Source organism: Dermacentor andersoni, chromosome 2, assembly GCF_023375885.2.
Source record: "Dermacentor andersoni chromosome 2, qqDerAnde1_hic_scaffold, whole genome shotgun sequence".
In the NCBI taxonomy this organism is placed as follows: Eukaryota; Metazoa; Arthropoda; class Arachnida; order Ixodida; family Ixodidae; genus Dermacentor; species Dermacentor andersoni.
The window spans coordinates 17,926,140-17,945,727 of NC_092815.1; the positions used below are offsets into that span (position 1 = coordinate 17,926,140).

Here is a 19,588-nt window from a genome sequence, read left to right on the forward strand (position 1 = left end):
GTTGCGGGAGAAACCGTCTTAAAATGTCTGCACCAGTTAAAGGTGACCGTTCTAGAGTGCTATATGTGTAAGAGCCAAACATGTGGTGTACTATGCTAACAGTCATCACGCTTGGTAATGTGAATCTGATCTCATGGCTGCGTTTTGATCATACTAATAAATTGACACGTTCCTTACGCGTATCATATTTGTTCTTCACTCAATCGAGAGCCCTTAAACATAGGTTACTATCTATCATGTAAATAAATAGCAAATATTTGACATTGATGTGCACGCTTGGTGACTTCCTTTCACTGCGTAATAAAAAGTGATTATTTCTTTGAAAACGTGGAACTTCTGATGCAGCAGCAAAAATAATCCAGATGGCAATATTAGAAGCGAATATGTCGAGCAGCGATCATGAGGGAGTAAATTAAACCAGAAGCATTTACCAAAATGTACAATAGGAATCATTCTCTTCATGTTGAGTTCGCAACTGAGGTAAGCTGACTTCACTCTTCACTGGCCAGACAGAATATCTACTATGCACCGCTAATAACTCCAGTAACCCTGTACACATATGCTGGTAACAGACTGCATTAGGCAAGCCCAAGGTAATGAAGAATGCAAACAAATGGGCAACAATTTGTGAAGGACAGATATGAAGCTGTTTCCTGAAGGAGGTGCCGTCTATTTTTTTTCAACTTTATGGTAGCAAAGTGTGTTAGTAATGAGAATGCAATTTCATTTGCAGTTTTCACATATTACCTATGCAATACATTTTCCTTTATAACAGCAGTTGTAGCTTGAGGATCAGTTTCGTCTTGTTCGGAAAGACTTCGCTGATGTCTGAGTAGGTAGAGCAGGCAGACGCAACCGTAAGCTGTTATGTACGCACCTCGTGAATTCCCGGTAAGCACTGAAACTTTTTGTTTCTCTCATTTTCTTTTTTTTTCAACACTTTTAAGTGCTGTTCAAATTCCCCGAAAATATATCGTGCATATAGCTGCGTTCATGGCCGCACGCGTATGGGAGACTCCGAAACCACGATGTTAGAGCCATTGAGAAATACTAAAGGTTGTGTCACATCTTGCGATCAGCAAAACCCGTATATCGCGGATAATTCAAGCATGTTCCCAGGCATTTGAGATATACGAAACGGGCTTAGAGTAACTCTGATGACATACCTTGCGGTGACTTTCTAGTAACCCCCCCTCCCCCCTCCAAAAAAAATTGTTGCGCAAACGCAAGAGAAACGTGTATCATGCTGACAATAAGGAAAAAAAAAAAAAAAAAGCTGCAACAGCAGTTGTTAAGTTCACATACAGATTTTAATAACGTCAAAAACAGTCGTAGTTTGCGTCCATTTGTTTCTTCTACGTTTGCACTTGTATTCGTTTTCACGTGTTTCCATTTGGGCTCCTGTAGATCACGAGCATGTATTCGCAACTGGTAAATTGCAAGTATTTCAAGTACAGCGGCAAAAGGGACGTTAATACTTTCTCGTGCAAAGTGTACAAACAATGTCTAACTGATCGCAGACGCATTCGCCGTAGCTTAAAGGAGGTATCGCATAAGCGCTTTCCAAGCGTAGAGCTAAGTCACTTCCAAGGTCACCTATTTTACCTGCGGCTCAGAACCATATTGTTCTGGCGGCCTGTCTTGCCATTCTGAGGATTTGCCCTTTGAGCGAAAGTCTCTGTCAATGAACCCTCCTCACACCCAACATCTCAGCCTTGGGCGGTGCATCAGGATCAGTTCAGCCTCGTTCGGAAAGATTTCTCCGACGCCTGAGGCAGGCAGACGCGACCGTAAGCTGTTTGGTGTACCTCTGTCCACACGCAACTCATGAATGCCCGGTAAGCGCTGACTGTTTTTCTTTCTCTCATTTTCTCAACTAGGCTGGCTTCAGAAGCAGCAATTGAAGTGGGAGGTAAGGCACCAAGGCAACCAGTAGGTTGTGGGGTTCTCGCCCGTGCTCTTGGGACAAAGGAACGACAACACATTAGTGCAAACAATTACCAGGGAATTTATTGCACCTTTCATAGACTAATGCTTGCTAGCCGAGTTGCCATCCACAAAACATGCCGATGGGCACGCGACAAATCACGGAAGTCCGACTCACCGCAACCGGATAACGAGCGAATATGTTCGGCCCATGCTGGACACCAACGCCTGGTCGTTCGCGAGTGCGGTCACGTGAACGGTGGCGCGTTTGAACGATCGTGTTCATCCATTTCGGGGTAGGCCTCGCGAGACTGTCTCGCAGAAGCATAGATCGGTGCACGTGCAGAATGTCCGCGCTGCTTTCTGACCCCGAGCCAAAGAGGAAGAGCCTTCTCGTTTTTGTGCCCAAGTAACCCCGCCGTTAGGTGGCGTTAGCAGAGCAACACTCGCGCCATCTCTCTCACTACCCTGCAAGCATACCGACCGCCGCAGTAAAGCCACGTGGTGAAGCCAGATTACAGGAGATGGGAGCTATACGAGAAAACATATCAGGGGACGCATGAGAGTTGCGCATCCCCACAAGGTAAGCTATCCCAAGCAACAAAGCACCTAATAAAGAAACGACAAAGAATGAAAGTGAGTAACTCAAGAGATCAGATATAATTTGCACAACTGTCAAAACTAATCAACAAGGACAAAATAAAGGATATTTGAAATTATAACATGAGAAAGACTGAGGAAGCAGTAAAAAAAAAAGGGCGCAGCCAGAAATCAGTGAGAAGAAAACTTGGCATCAGACAAACCAAGATGTATGCACTAAAAGATAAGCAGGGTAATATCATAAGCAATCTCTTCGATATAGTAAAAGCAGTGGAAAAATTCTATGCTGCCCTGTACAGTACCCAGAGGACTCAGGAGGACTCCATTCGGAACGATAATGAACAGGTTACAGAGGCTCCTTCTATAACTAGCGATGAAGTTAGAAGGGCCTTGCAAGACATGAAACGGGGAAAGGCGGCAGGAGATGATGGACTACCAGTCGATTTAATCACAGATGGAAGAGACATAATGCTTGAAAAACTTTATACGAACTGTCTATCAACTTCAAGGGTATCAGATAACGGGAAGAATGCCAACATTATACTAATCCACAAAATGAGAGACGTTAAAGAATTGAAAAATTATAGGCCCATTAGCTTACTTCTAGTATTATATAAAATATTCACCAAGATAATCTCCCATAGAATAGGGCAACGCTTGACTTCAGTCAACCAAGAGAACAGGCTGGTTTCAGGAAGGGATACTGTACAATGGATCACATCCATGTCATTAATCAGGTAATCGAGAAATCTGCTGAGTACAATCAGCCTCTCTATATGGCTTTCATAGATTACCAAAAAGGCATTTGATTCAGTGGAGATACCAGCAGTCATCCAGGCATTATGTATTCAAGGAGCAAAGGAGTCTTACGTAAATATATTGGAAAATATGTACAGAGATTCCACAGCTACCTTATTTCTCCACAAGAAAAGTAGAAAGATACCTATCAAGAAAGGGGTCAGACAGGGAGACAATCTCTACAATGCTATTCACTAGGTGCTTGGAAGATGTGTTCAAGCTATTAAACTGGGAAGGCTTAGGAGTAAGGATCAAGACAAATATCTCAGCAACCTTCAGTTTTCAGATGACATTGTCCTGTTCAGCAACACTGGGAATGAGTTACAACAAATGATTGTTCATATCATGAGAAGCCAACAAACGGACGCCAAGGAAAACAGGGGAAACTAGTTGTACTTATTAATTGAATTAAAGAAATGATAATTTAATGGCAATGAAAGTGTATGAAAAAAATTGGCAGTGGCCATTCCAGAAGCCTTGCAAAGCTTGTTTCGTGCAAGAGAAGACTTACTTTATGAAAAAATTGCATCTGAAGGGTCCGGATACCGTCATTGCAATTCAAATCTCCTGCCTCTCAACAGGGGAGTGGTGACGTTGCATACATCATCAACACACTGTGCTCACATCGGTAAGACGGCGCCCAAGAGACATCAGTAGCCAGCCAAGACAGAGCGGTGAATTCGCTGCTGCAGCTACTTTTTGGCCAAGTGGGGTATACCATTCGCGCATTGCGTGACATCACATAGAAGTTGAATTCTCTGTACTTGCAGTTGGTGCAAGTTTCGCTAGCCAGCAAAACCAGGCGCAGCACTACGTGATAACAATACTACTGAGACATGAAAGCGTGGGCGACGCAGAGTTGAGCGAAAACGAAACCTTTATACTTCCCGTGTCGTTGTCAAGTGTAATTTAACTGAGTTCTTCTTTCTATAACCGAAATAGAACTGGACAAGTAGCATATTATTTCGTCTTATAATAAAATACAAGGATGTTTTCTGCAACGAGTGCTCGAGTACTAGTGACAGAATTTAACCGAGGAGTGCTTTCGTCATTGGGCAAGTACTTGAATGTCCCAGGGGAGTCTGATCATGTCCTGTATTTACCTCAATTTCTCGATTATTAAGGCTCTGTTCGTGATAACATTGACGCCTTAGATATTCTCTAGTACTAATCTATCACTTTAGCTGTACCTAATATTTGCCTTTAGTGTCCCTTTAAGGACCGTGCAAAGAGGGATGGAACAAAGAATGTTAGGCATAACATAAGAGTCGGGAAGAGAACGGTGTGGATCAGAGAGCAAACAGGGATAGCTGATATTCTAATTGACATTAAAAGAAAGAAATGGAGCTGAGCAGGTCATGTAATGCGTAGGTTAGATAAACGGTAAACGATTAGGGTTACAGAATGGGTGCCAAGAGAAGGGAAGCGCAGTTGAGGACGGCAGAAGACTCTGTGGGATGATAAAATTAAGAATTTTGCAGGTGCTAGCTGCAATCAGTTAGCGCAGGACAGGGGTAATTGGAGATCGCAGGAAGAGGCCTTCATCCTGCAGTGGACATAACATAGGCTGATGATGTTGATGATGTAGCTCGAGAATTTATGTATTCACTGATGTTCTGGAATGCTAAATATTACAGTGGTACCAACGTAATTTGAGGGCAGAGTGGTACTCTATATACTGAAAGTTAAACAAAAAAGAAAGCCTGCCACTTTGTTTTGTGAGCAGCACACTTTCTATACAGCAGACTTCCATTAATTTGACTCCAGTTAATTCAATCGCGACTGAAGGTCCCGGCTGGCACCTATGCATTTCTATAGGCCCAAACTTTCATAATTTCAACCTTAAAATTGGCGCTCAGCAAATAATTCGAATTTGACCAGTCAGCATGACCCAAACACTATTGGTGTCAGACATGACCCCAGTAGCGGTAACATGGCTAAGCGAAGTTTAGGATACGGTGAGCATGTGTCAACTCCCGTTGAAAGTGCTAATTTCCAGCCAGTCCTAGAAAGATTTTCATACACAGAAGCTCAAAATGTGCAGTTACGGTATTTAATCTGTTCTAAGATGTTCCTTTTATTTTTCGAGAAAACTGGGCTGCAAATCGCCTGTGCGGTGCAAGTGGTTACGAAACCAAAACCATGTTTCCAACATTTATATGCTTTACCACATAAGATATTATTGCGGCGAAGCTCACTTTAGAAAGCCAGCAGCCATTGTGCAACGCATTGGAACCTTGCCCATTTTTCTGGCTTAAAAATTGGGTGCATGTTAGACTTCTACTTTGTTTAGAAGCTTTAAAATCATTTCTGTTAGTTTTCCACTTTGGACACATAGAAAGTGAACGCACATTTGATTCAGGGACATGTTGGAATCTGGAAAATACTGCGAAATGAATCAGTGGTATGTATTGATGCTTTTTTTGTAACCCGCCGGATAATTCTATTAATTTTTTTTCATCGGTCCTGCCAGGGTTGAATTAATGGAAGACGACTGATCTTCATGTAATCATCTATGGATACTGTGATGGTCTTTAGATGGAATGCACGACACAGGAACATTTTGGATAATAAGAAGCCTTTATATTACCAGGCTCAGAACAAACATAAGTTAACATGCTAAGAAAGCCACCTAAGTGCGCCTAAGAAACCCAAGACATGCTACAAGTTACATGCTACATGCACACAATATCAGTTGCAAGTTTAGAGCGATAGAAAGAACATGAGTAAGAAAGTCCTAATGTATTTACAAAGTTTGTCGAAGTCATAGTGTTGACTTGATGTCACCGACTTTGACGACTCAGTGGTGAGGAACCTGGCATCGCTGGTGGCAATGTCAGGTCGATACAGTTGCACCACTCGGGACCTCTTCACTAGGCCTGCGGAGCATAGCTGCAGGAGCTCAGGCACATTCTCATGATGAAGGCACCGTCAGGCCATTGCAGTGGTTGTCAGTTGCACCTGCTCAGCCGCTCAGACAACGGATTGTAATCACAGAAGCTGGGGCGCAGCCTCTACTGTGTTGGCAACTGTCTCTATGAACCACCAGGCTGATCTGGACTCCAGGCTGCCTTCCTCTTCACCATCTCAGGTCGTGGGTGGCGCTCATTCCTTCTACTCTCCATGTGTCCTGGTGCTGTTTCTTTAATAACTTCTACGCATTTTGCACTGATTGGCGAGCTCACCTCTGCGTGCAAAGCTCTGTGCCCTTCCATTTGCCACTTGATGCCACGTTCCTGAGCCTTTCTTCTTTTGCCTCAGACTGTCTTCTTTCTTCTCTTCCTCGATTTTTTATTCCTTTGGTCATAACAGTACAAACATAACAAGGGCAAGCTTTCCTGACAGCATGCCACCAGAAATCCCTGCTGGCTAGGCCGCATGAGCTGGCGACCAAAGTTATGGTTTGGTATCGAGTCGACAAAACTCCTTGCAACGGTCACACGGCACTTGGAAAGTGGAGGAATCTACTCAGCAAAGAAAGTAGGGGCATGGGCGACAGTTCAAACGGTGGCAACTTGGTTCATTGTCACCATGTTTTCGACATTGTCTACGCAGTCAGCCCGAAAAAATGAGCCCGAGAAAATGAGTGAGACACCTCTGAAATTTCGGTTGCCATTCTTACATTGTTTTTTTTGGAGTAGGTAGGCAGTGCCACGGTGAAGTCCATATATTTAACCACATCCGAAAAATTAGGCATTTGAGAAATCGGTCGGCGACTGTATCGTCAATAGGATTTTTTTTTCTGTGTTATTTTGTCTGCTTCATGCGAAGGCTGCAGGTCCTTGGACATTACGCTTTCAACGTTTGTAAACTTAAGACATATGCGAACATCTTAGTCACATGCTTTATTTGTCGCATACAAATGGTTGCTTCGTCTACTTAAGTTTTGCATGCATGTAGCCTTTCAAAAATGTTCTGGTTATAGTGTGGTAACACTTACCATATTTATTTGAATATAAAGTAAGGTTTGGTCCTAGAATCCTTAGCCTCGAATTCACCCCCTGCCTTATAAGCGAATTTCACCTTTACTGTGGCTTGACGGCAGTGCACGCAGCCATGCCATGAAGCCACATTATAAAGCAAAATTCGTGCTGCCGAAAAGCCTAAAGGTAAAATTCGCATATAATCCGCACTCCGTGTGATGAAGCTCCTTTTCCCCTGTTTTATGGTCACCATTTTTTGTTTTGACAGTGTTAGTAATTCAGTATTCAGGGCAATCCGCACAGAGTCTGAATAATCCGTCGGCTACTCTATATCGCCTTAGTGTTCATATTAGTTCTTTTCTTGGGTCCCCCACCTGCACCCTTGCTTTATAAGTGTGACCGCCTTATATTCGAATAAATACGGTATATGCACATACTTGCAACCATGGTGCCTTATGTTATAAGTGGTCTACAGACTAGAAAGATAGGTACATCACTGTCAATTGCAGCCTTTCTGCTTCAACTCTCGCACAAGGTCTACAACTAGTCAACTAACATTAGTGAGCATTTTATCAAAACCACACACGTGAATTTTCCATTTTTGGCCTCTGCGTCGGTTCAGGGGTTGTGGCATACTGTTGCTGAACACAAAATTGTGGGTGCGGTTCCTGGCTGTGGCAGCCACTTTCCAAGAGGGGCGGAATGCAAAAATGCTCGAATATCACACTTTGGATGCATATCCAAGAATTCCAGTTAGTTCAAATTAATGCAGAGCACTTTATGTCATCTCTTATAGCTTCTGTGTTGCATCAGGTTATTAAATACCATCAATCAACCTTTTCAAGTTTCAGGGAGGCCAAAGCTAATACAGAGATTAGTTGCCATACCGTGAGAATGGAGTGCAGGATGGCAACGTAGTTGGTCTCGGTCTGGAGTAGCTCCAAGCAGACCTGCTGCCGCTTGGACATGCGGGTCATGTCAGATGGCTCTTTGTTCTCCTGGCCCTCTGTGTCGAGCACTGCAGTGAGCATTATAGGGCTGACGGTCCTTGGAAATTTGACAGTTGTGCTATAATCTGACCTATGTACAATGGTTTCCAAAAACAAACTATGAAAGTGGAAGCGACTAGATAACAAAGTGATCATAAAAAGGGTTCCTGAAATTTCAGTCATACCTAGGAGAATTGTTTAAACATAGAAAGTATGTCTCCAAGAATGCTTTCTTCCAAAAGCTTTATGACAGCAGGCTATATTACGAAAGCTACAGAATTATCCCTTTCCCAAGCCCCTCCACCGCCCCTTACCTCACCCCCAACTCAATTTCCATGAAGTCATGGCTATGTCCCACCTCCTTGGACACTATGTTGTCAGGTGATGCCAACTTTGTCTATTTTCAGTTGGTTCTAACAAAGTGTGCTCCCACAATTTTCTAAAGTATCCTTGCTGGTTACTGTGATGATGGTGGTCTTTAAATGAAGTTTACATACAGCGCTTGCATCTTCTACAGCATGCAGTCATCGCAGCACACTTTTTGGCTGTACTTCTAGCACACATGGATGAATGCTGGTTCACTGGATTGGCAAACCTGTGCAAGAACTCAATTTATGTTCCCTTGTCCTACAAAAAGATATTACTGCTTCCAATTATTTTATAAGGAACCTGAGCGCAACTTCATGTGAGGTAATCCTTTCCCTGTCCCACCGGCCCCTGTTGCCACTCCACTAGTGTTTATTTACCCTTGTGGCATTCTATTTGACCACTTCTCTTCCTCTCCATGCTGCCCACAAGCCTTCCATATAAACTTTTTATTCTACTTTTCTTTTTCCGCACATATGCACAGATGCACACATACAAACAGCAGCAGAAAGTCCATATTCTCAGGTGGAAGTGCATCACTTCTTTGAGAACAATACGTTTATTGCATTTGCACTTCCACTTTTTAAAGGTGAGCTAATTACTACACATGCAGTTGAACCCACTTATAATAATACTGGTTTTAACAATTTGGCAGAAGTAACAATAAGCAGCCGATGCACAGTGAACTTTATGTGTTCTGAGGCAAAATAAACCGCTTACTACAATGCTGCGTTATTGGTTATAACAATTGAATCTGGCTACCATATGTCAGCACCAGAAGTAAAAAACATGAAATCCAAGAAAAGAACAAAGAAATGCAAACCACTGCACTCGCCTTTGCATTACACGCCTTCACTACACCCGCCTTTATGTCGCACACCCTGCATAGCACACCTTTGTCTAATTGCTCTACACATTACTGGCTTCTCGTGTCTCTCTTCCACTCTTCCGATGACAGTGTTGTCCATGTGTGCATCAGAGGGGTGGATGGTAGACGGGAGAGGAGCGCGCGAGGCTGACGATACATGAAGGTGTGCCATGTGGGATGAGCGGCACAAAGGCAGGCGTGGCGAAGGTGTGGGGCATGCAGACAGGTGCAGCGGCTAGCATTTTTTTTAAATGCGATAGCATTAGAGTGCCCCTCTGTAGGCTTGTGTACAGCAAAAGAGGGGAGAGGAACAAAGACAAGGCACTTTGAATATTGTTAGAAGTGGGATCAATTGTACTACTGCCTAAAATAGGCTAGTGCAACTGCATGCTAAAGTTTTTTCTATGAAATAACACGGCATATCAATGAAAACGCTTGCTCAATATCCTTTACCCATTTATGTAGAATGGGCAGGGAAAGGATAAAATGATCAGAGTGGTATTGCTCTGGTTGGTAATGATACAAGAAAAATATAATTTGCTTATAAACAGGGTATACGTATGGCATTTAAATGTGGCCCTTATTGCTCACAAGTACCTCCCCTAACAAACTGGTGCTTTGCTTAAGCATGTGCCGATTGTGTTGCTATGCACACTTGAATAAAGTTTTCAGAAGTTAATTTTCCTGTCCATAGGTGGTGCGACAGCAGCCAAGCCCCCAGTCCCGCCTCCCCTCCTCCCCCGTCACTGCGTCCAGGCTTTGGAGTACAGGGTTTATGAGGAGTTTTGTAACTGACATGATTAAAAAGTTCTGGTTCATGATGCACCCGCTGACACAGTAAGCATGAAGTAGTAATGGCAAGGCGCAGAAGACCAGGACTCAGGAAGAAGAACACAAACGACAGGACCGGCGCCGGCGTTTCTGTTCTTCTTCCTGAGTCCTGGTCTTCTGCGCCTTGCCTTTACTACTTCAAGCATGAACCAACTAGCCCAAGCAAGAGTTTTACTACAGTAAGCATGTTAATCAAGTGATATGCAAATCAGAAACACAAAAAGAGTAAGCAAGTGAGGTGGCCTACTGACTACTACTTTTTTTCAGATTTATACCACTCTCTCGAGCAGGCTCAGTAAAACCATAAACATTCTCCCCCCCCCTTCCCCTCTCCCACCCCAATCTTTTTTTATTTGGGTGAATCAAACTTTCAATCAAGACGTTTAGGTTATGGTGACTGCCGCAAGTTAATTTTGGAGAAGCCCCCCCTTTTTTTTATGCATAGAGGACCCCAGTCTTTCAGGCACATTGCACCCAAATCTCTTGAGAACCATGAACAGGTAAGGAAATCTTACTTCAAATGAACAAGACACATTTTTGCTTGCGACACAAAGCTGTTCCAAGTCAATGCCACTAGATATGCAGCTTGTTTAGAACCTATTTCACTGAATTACCTGCCAGATAAGCCAGCCATAAATGATTTCTTACCTGTGGCGAGTTGTTTTTCAGGCGTGAGGCTGATGTCAAGGACAGAGACAGATTTGTTGGCCGAGACTCGCCTGCGATGTCGGGGGCTCTCGGGGGAGAAGGGGTCTACGAGCACGCTCTGCTCAGCCTCCTGGGCCAGCTGCTGGGCGAGGCTCTCGCGCAACTTGCGGCGCTTGCTCTCCGAACGGGGGGCCCCGAGGGAGGGCCGTAATGGAGTCGCTGCTACCATGGGCGCCTGCTGCATTCAACTTACAGTAAACAACTCAAGTCCATGTGGTTGGCTTAGCTTTAGGGCAATTGGTGGCCACTAAATTTCACACGACAGCATGTTTTTAAAGATTAATTTATGCATACTAGTTCCAGTGTCTTATCATAGTCTTGTAGAGTGAGACAGGAGTGCTGACCGCATCGATAAGACTGAAGAAAACTTCACGGCACACTGCCTATGCAGGGGTGCTCAAGAGCAGTCCCAAATCATACAATGCATGGAGGGGACGGCAGAATGCGATTCACACATGTGCAACTATGTCAGAACACCTACAGTGACCACACGCCTATACTGCACACTGGACTCTTTCACTCGTGTGCAGTAATAATGCATGAGCAATAAATTGCACTGTGCTGCTGCCAAGGGATTGGTTTTAGTTTTAGAACACATCAAGTCAGTGTTGAGGTGCCCCAGCATGAATGTTGATGCCCTACCAGTACTCTATTTTTGTGTTTGCAGAAGGCTTTGCAGCTTTTCTCAATTACTCTCCTTTTGTACAAATGTAATTGCGTGATTCATTTTGCAATCCCTTTACGCTCGCCACAGCGTCTAAAACACCATAAGAAAATTTGTCACTCAGTCGAGCAGATTTTTCCTCGATCAATAACGAATTAAAAAGTTTTGCCGATTTCTTTTTTCCTCAGTTCTGGGAAAGAACTATTGCAGAAAACTGGCTCCTTTTCAAAAACAAGGTTCAAACGCTAACTGAAAAATATGTTCCGACTCGCCTATTATCTCCATGCAATCTGGCTCCTTGGTTTAACTTGAGTTTAAAACAGCTTCTTAACAAGAAAAAGCGCATTTTTCGACGCTTCAAGCTATCTGGGGAAACTAAAGCAAAAGCTGCCTATGTAGCTATCGCATCTGAATATAAAATGGCCATTCGCTCAACCAAGAATTACTTTTTTTCTGAAACACTACCTCATCTGCTCACAATTAATCCTAAGAAGTTTTGGAACATTATTAACGTACGCAAACCCACAGAAATCGTTCTGAAAACTGACGATGGATTTCCTGTCCCCCGTGAGCTTTGCTCAACGGTTTTTAACAACACATTCTCGCTATCTTTTTCTGACGCTCTAATAGATACTTCACCGTCCGCACGTGCCTTTAACCCTGAGATGGAGCCGATTTCGATCGATTTAGATGGCATATACAATTTGACTAAGAAAGCTAAACTTTCTTCATCGGCAGGTGTTGATACCATAAATTACGAATTCCTTAAGAGTACTGTAGCGTATTAATCTGCTTTGTTGTCATATATTTTTACGCAGTCTTTGCAGAGTTCAACACTTCCGGACGACTGGAGGACGGTGAAGGTGATTCCAGTCCACAAATCCAGTGATACACATAACCCCTTAAACTACCGGCCGATCTCCTTAACTTCTATTCCATGCAAATTATTAGAGCACATAATCTACTGCAACCTGATTAGCTTTCTCGAGTCTAATAATTTTTTTGGGTCACAGCAGCATGGTTTTCGCAAAAATTATTCTTGTGAGACTCAATTATTAACCTTTACTAATGATGTGTCTTCCGCTTTAGATCGAGCTTCAGTTATTGACTGCATCTTCCTTGACTTCACGAAAGCTTTCGATACAGTCTCACATCGACTACTATTACTGAAACTTAGCACACTCCATCTTGATTGCAACTTGCTTAAGTGGACTGAATGTTTCTTGCAGAATAGAACACAGTACGTTTCTGTTAATGATCATGACTCTAAATCATGCAATGTAATATCCGGTGTTCTTCAGGGGTCAGTCCTAGGGCCTCTTCTTTTTCTAATTTATATTAATGACCTGCCTGATTCTGTTACTTCTAACATAAGGCTCTTTGAAGACGACGGCGTTCTGTACTGCGTAATTTCTAATGAGTCTGACCTCTCCGTTCTTCAATCTGACTTAAATTTCTTCTTGGTGTGATGCATGGCTTATGAAACTAAGCATTAACAAATGTAACGCAATGAGGGTGTCTCGAAAGATTAACCAGTCCATTTCTCAGGGCTATGATCTTAATGGTTGCCCTCTTCAGTTCGTCGACAGCTACAAGTATCTAGGCGTCCATATCACTAATAATCTGTCATGGCAGAAGCATATCCACCATGTTATTAACAAAGCTAACAGTGCCCTTGGTTTTCTTAGGTGGAATTTACACCTCGCTCCCGTTCCGCTGAAACTTCTATATAAAACAGTTATGCGTTCTAAACTCAGGTACGCTTCATCGATATGGGACCCGTACACTAGCTCGTTAACACAGTCCATAGAATCGGTTCAGAACCGCTCAGTTAGGTTTATCCTCTCTAACTACTATCGCTTAGCCAGCGTTTCTCGCATGAAGCAACTGCTTGAATTACCTCTCCTTTCTACTAGACGTCGAATTACCCGCTTATGCCTGTTTCACAAAATATACTACAGTAATAATGAGCTAAAAATGACACTTTTTTCGCCACCGAGCCATTTGTCATTCCGTATTGATCATCGAATGAAGGTTGGGGTGCCTCAGTGTAAAAGCAATGTATACCTCGAAGCCTTCATCCCGAAAACAAGTCAAGACTGGAATCGCCTTCCCGCATCCATCGTCACTATCACAGACCATGACGTGTTCAAGTCAGCTATCTGTGACCATGTGCTGCCTCATTAGCTATTTTTTTTTCTTTTTCTATTGCCACTCCTCTCTGTAATGCCTGTACGGCCTTGAGAGTAAATAAATGAAATGAAATGAAATAGCCACAGAAATGCCTGCACATTGTGCTTATCACTTGGTTGGTAAATGAGCACTTCTAAGCATGTCTTTCAGTGAACATCTTCTTGTGTCACCAGAATACAACATGAGAGCAACAACACAGAAGGGCAAACTCACGTGCTCATAATAGTAAGCTCCAGCCATGAAACACCGGGCATGTTGAATGCTTGCCCAAAACCACTGCAGGGAAAGAGACATAAGATCTGTTATTACAAAGCAGGGCACATGTAAAAACATTCAGCTGAGAAGCTGCGACTGCCATTAGCATTTGCACTACACATAAGAGATTCTCTTCTGCTCCCACTAAATGAACAGTGTAGCAACATAGTGATCCACATGTTCCCAGCTAACTTTTGCAACATTCCTTGTTCAATTAGAGAGCTCATATATGTGGCCACATGACTGTCCAGGAAGAATTTTTTTTTTTAATTTAGACTTCTAGGAAGGAGCTGAAGAAATGTTCAGTTTAATCAAACAATGTTGACAGCTACACTTTCTGAAAACTCAAGAATGAAGCTTAACGCTGATACTTCTGGGATTGTTACTACCTTCCCAACTTAAATTTCACGTACATCTGTCTATCTAAACAAATGAACTCATTCTGTGTCATACCCAAAAGCATAAGCAACAATATATATATAGTTATGAGGAAAGCTAACATGTGATTAGAGCCAGTCAAAACATTTTCAGAGGTGTGAATACTAACAATGCAAACAATTAAGAGGGTCTAAATAAAGAGTATGCAGTCGGTCATAGCAAAAAGCCCCTAAATGATGAGACAAGGCAACTGTTAGTAATGATCATGGCAACCTTAGGTGTCACGCTTACCCCTGTTAAATATTCTACTCACCTCAGACTTGACTACTTGCACTTTGGGGCTGATGTCCGTTGGCACTACAGGTGCTACAGGATTGGAGTCGTCGACCACAAGGAAGTGGCAGCCAGCATCTGTTGGCTCCACCACATGAGCCCCTGCAAACCAGACCCAACCCCAGCCATAAAATCTCTTTCAATGCATTTTCACTGTGCCATCAACCAATGTTGGCACACTGTTGTTTTGCGATGACCACCAGCAACTTTGGCTGAAAAATGCTAGATGCAGTTAGTAGATACAGCAGATAAGCCATAAGCATTTTGGCTATGACTATTTTCATGTGGTACAACATGAATGCACCATCCAATGCATTTTACATGTGGTATAATGTGTTTCCCTTCTAAACTTATATGCAACTTTCTGAACAAAACATCTAACTTCCATGACTTCATCTTAGATTACAAGCAAGTTACTACTATTGCACCTCTGAGCAGTGTAGTAATGGTAACCTACTTCTGAATGGTGTGGAAATAGTAACTTTTGAGACTGCATCGAACACAAGTTATATACTAATGCCAGGCACTAACCAAATTGAATATTGAATACTTTTCAAGTATCTATTGAATAATAAACAACCTTTTTAATTATTAAAGAATATGTCCACGTCCTGGTATTCATAATGTTAGCAGGTTACACTGCACATAAAGAAGCATGCCTTATTAAAAAGCACAGAGCATTAAGAACAAATAAGCAGCTCGTTCAGATATAAGGGAGTCCTCTGAGAATGCGTGATCAGGCATTATCCGAATGAAGCTTAAAAAGGCAGCCTTGTGGGCCAGTTAGAATTTATGCATATATTTTTAGACAAAATCAGAAATGGGCATCGTTTGCAGCATTGGTAGCATGGAAAAGCAGCCTTTTTCTCTAGTTTAATGGTTGTGGCTGATGGTGCCACTATACGTTCAAAGTTAATCTGGAGAAAACATTGGCGCAGCATTCATAAAGTGTGTCAAATAGTGCCTAATGCTGAATGCCATGTTCGAGAAAAATTAGGAAGCGATATTGCATGCTCTAATACACAATATCTTGCTCTTTATGTCCATTATAGCCACTGGGATTAAAGTTATATTGCATTTTTGCTTCAGTTTATATGTTTGATCGTGCACAGATAATTATATCAAGTATTTAAAAATATTTCACTTTGCAAATAGTGACATTCAATTCGAAAACCAGGTCAAATAGGACAATATTTGATTGGTCATTCAAAAGTTTTGAATATTCACACACCCCTATTTGTTCTAGAAGAAACCTACCAACCTAGCTTACCTTTCTGTTTAGTAACCTATCAGAGAGCACAACAACCTGGTGCATGACAATCTATGCATATCACTATGCAGAATGTTGCACTCTCAAAACAGCATTTTACAATGCTACATCATATCAACCAAGAAACAATGAAACTGCACAGATGGGAATGATAGTTTTGCAAAGGGCCAACAGCACTATTGCCAAAGGTTTGTTCAATTGATTGATGAAGTTTATTGTTGCCTGGGCTGTGAGGGATGCCATAGTGAAAGATTACCAGTTAATATAACCTCCTGAGTGGAGTTCTTTAAATGTGCTAAGCAACCTTAACACACAAGTTTTTACATTAAGCTATCATAATGTACCCAATACCATTGCTTAATGTCCCATAACCCTCCACATAAAATTAAAGCTACATCTCTCAAGCAGATCTCTCCTTAAAGACCATTGAAGAAGCACTATAAGCAAGGTACGCAAAAGGTATTAGGCATAGATGAACTATGTGAAAGGATACAATATGTAAAAATGTGTAAAGATATGCAAAATATTGTCATGGGCGGTGATCTTGTGGCCAGTGCTTGGATGACAACAGTGCGGCTATTGGGTGTGCACGCGATAGCCCTACCATTGCTGCAGCGTTTTGTGCCTTGCCTTGTAAATATTTTTGCATATGGATTCTTCCAATAACATCTTTGGTGGAAGTGTGGGGTAAGCTCGCTACAACACTGGGAACTGAGTCTTCGCAGCGGACGGCATGTTGCTGCCACCACAATGACCGACTAATCGACCCAGTGTGAACAAGGCCCGTCACTGGTAGTTCTCTTGCACCCTCGTGATCCCGGGACATTCAACGGCACCAGCGGCATGGACGTTGATGAGTGGCTGGCTATGTATGAGTGCGTCAGCGACAATAACAAGTGGAACCAGACGATAATGCTTGCGAATGCGATCTTCTACTTGTGGGACACTGCACTACTCTGGTTCGAGAAGCATGAAGAAGATTTCACAAGTTGGAATGTCTGTAAGCAGAAATTACACGATCTGTTTGAAAAAAACCTCTTGGATGACAACTAGCGGCCAAGAAAGAACTTGCAATTTGCACCCAAACGTCTACAGAACGATACATCTCCTATATTCAGGACGTGTTGGCTCTGTGCTGCAAGGTCGACAAGTACATGCTTGAAATAGACAAGTCGGACACATACTGAAAGGCATAGCCGATGATGCCTTCAATCTGCTACTGTGTAAGAATTGCTCTACAGTAGTGTCTGTCATCACATTGTTATGATCGACTCCACTGTAGTCAGCGTATCACTCACCGCTTCGACCGACTTCCTAATACGGTTGACACGTCCTCATGCGAAGGTTTACTAGCTCTACATTAAACGCCTGCCCCAGATAACGTCACCAGGATCTTTAGTCAAAGACTTGAAGGCATGACACCCATTACTCATGACAGTATGCAAGACAACCTGGCTACTATTTCACTTATTCAGGCCGTGGTTCGCCAAGAGGTCACGAATATGGGCATTTTAGCTGCCTTTCATAATGGTAATGCTGCTTCCAACCCGGTCTCCCCAGTCGTCGCTGCTGCTACACTGAACACCACCTTCATGCCACATTCTCGCAATCCAGTCAATTGGTGCACCCCTGATGAGTGGCCCAACTGCTTCACATGCTCTAGGATTGGACACATTGCCCGCCATTGCCGCAGCTGCTGGCCCACATCTTACCGACCAAACCTTTACAATTAGTGGCGCCCAGAACGTGCACCATATGCTCCATTGTTCCGTCCTCAGATCAAGTGCTGAACATCCTCATAGGGAAAACTGGACTAGCCGCTCCCGATCACCCCAGTGCCATCAGTCCCACTCGCCCCAACCTTGCCCCTCTCACTCTCCCTTCAACCGCCTCTCGGAAAACTAGCCAGTGCAGCCCCCGGAGGTGACGCTGCATTTATGGCCCGACCTGAAAATCCACTGATTATCCCTCATTCACGATGCAACCTTCTTGAAGTTTGGCTGATGGTGTGGCAGTTACTGCTCTTCTCGATACCGGTGCACAAATATCTGTAATGAGCTTGAACCTCCGCCACCACCAACAGAAAGTCCCGACGCCTGTGGCTTCACCTACCGTTCAAGTACACCAGCTGTGTTTGGATTGTGCACTATATGCATTACCATTTCCGGTCACCACACATCTGTTCTTTTTGCTGTTCTAGAACAGTGTCCCCATGACATCATCCTTGACATGGACTTTCTGTCCACACACACACTGCCCTTATTGACTGCTCCGAAGGACTTCTCTGGCTAGAACTCTCTTCGTGCACGGCCAACCGCCTACGCTCGGTCGAGTTTCTTTGACTGCCACCACAACCTGCAACAGGCAACCAGCGCTGAAGCTTCACGTGCCATCAGCAGCACCCTAACACACAGGCCTAGCGAGCAGCAAACACAGCTTCCAGTAACACATGCAGTGATTTCATGTCAGTAAATCCACCGATCATTTTGAGACACACTTTTCACGGCTCCTAACATGACAGGGAACCGACGTGCTAGGATGTAGCAGCGCATGCGCTCAACGCAACGTGCATGGCCATGGAGGGAACTTAGCTGGGTGCATAGGGCTAACCAAACTTTGATACAGGCACGCGTTTCTTATTGTTAAATATGTCGTGTCATCTTTATAGCCTCCCTACCGGACAGTGTCAGCATATTTGAGTTACACATGAAAACTGTTGTAGCGCCTCCTGGCCAGCGCTGGTTCCCCATATACATCCAGCTTTCGCCCTTTCCACCCTTACCTGATGGCGACTATGTTGCCTTCCCTATTCCTAAGATTGCCATGACACGCAACATTGCACTCCTCTATATGGTGATGACAATTACAAACGACCGAACCTCTTTTGCCATCCTTAATTTTGGCTTCTCTACACAAGTTCTACCTTGTGGCATATCACTCGCACATCTGACACTATTGGCTGACCACACGGTTTCTGCCTTGACCCTAGAATCTCCACCAGATTTTTCACTGTCGTCATCGCAGTCAGGTTTGCCCTGCAACCACTTCACACACATGATATCAGGAAACCTCGCTTTGGCACAGGCTACTGCCTTTCACCACATGCCATTTCTTAACCAGGATATCTGACTTCGGTGAATGACCTCTGGGCCAGACCCCCGTCGTCACTCAACACATTCATACCGGCAATGCGAGTCCTATTCACTGACAGCCTTACCATGTGTCAGCGGCAGAGGTTGCTGTCATGCAGAAGGGAGTGGATAAAATGCTTGGCAAAGGCATAATTGAGCCCTTGTGCAGTCCTTGCGCATCGCCCAACGTACTTGTGAAAAAGGACAATAGCTGGAGATTCCATGTTGACTACCGCCATCTCAACCAGATTACCAAGAAGGATGTGTATCCTCTCCTGCATTTTGATGATGCGCTCGACTGCTTGCACGGCATCAGATATTTCTCTTCCATCGACCTGTATTCAGGATACTGGCA

The 19,588-nt window shown here is 43.5% G+C and overlaps 1 protein-coding gene across 2 annotated transcripts in view; it reads right to left on the reverse strand.

Annotated features, from left to right (window-relative positions):
- Nucleotides 1–19,588, reverse strand: part of LOC126542841 (protein ECT2-like) — a 122,477-nt gene that overhangs the window by 55,012 nt on the left and 47,877 nt on the right. The window contains exons 9-12 of one of the 2 annotated variants that reach the window (XM_050189957.3): nt 14,813–14,934; nt 14,080–14,142; nt 10,950–11,187; nt 8,135–8,265 (exon numbers count right to left, since the gene is read on the reverse strand). In XM_050189957.3, coding sequence (XP_050045914.1) covers nt 8,135–8,265; nt 10,950–11,187; nt 14,080–14,142; nt 14,813–14,934 — 554 coding nt within the window. The remainder of the gene's footprint in view (nt 1–8,134; nt 8,266–10,949; nt 11,188–14,079; nt 14,143–14,812; nt 14,935–19,588) is intronic. The other variant, XM_050189958.3, reaches the window with a different exon arrangement.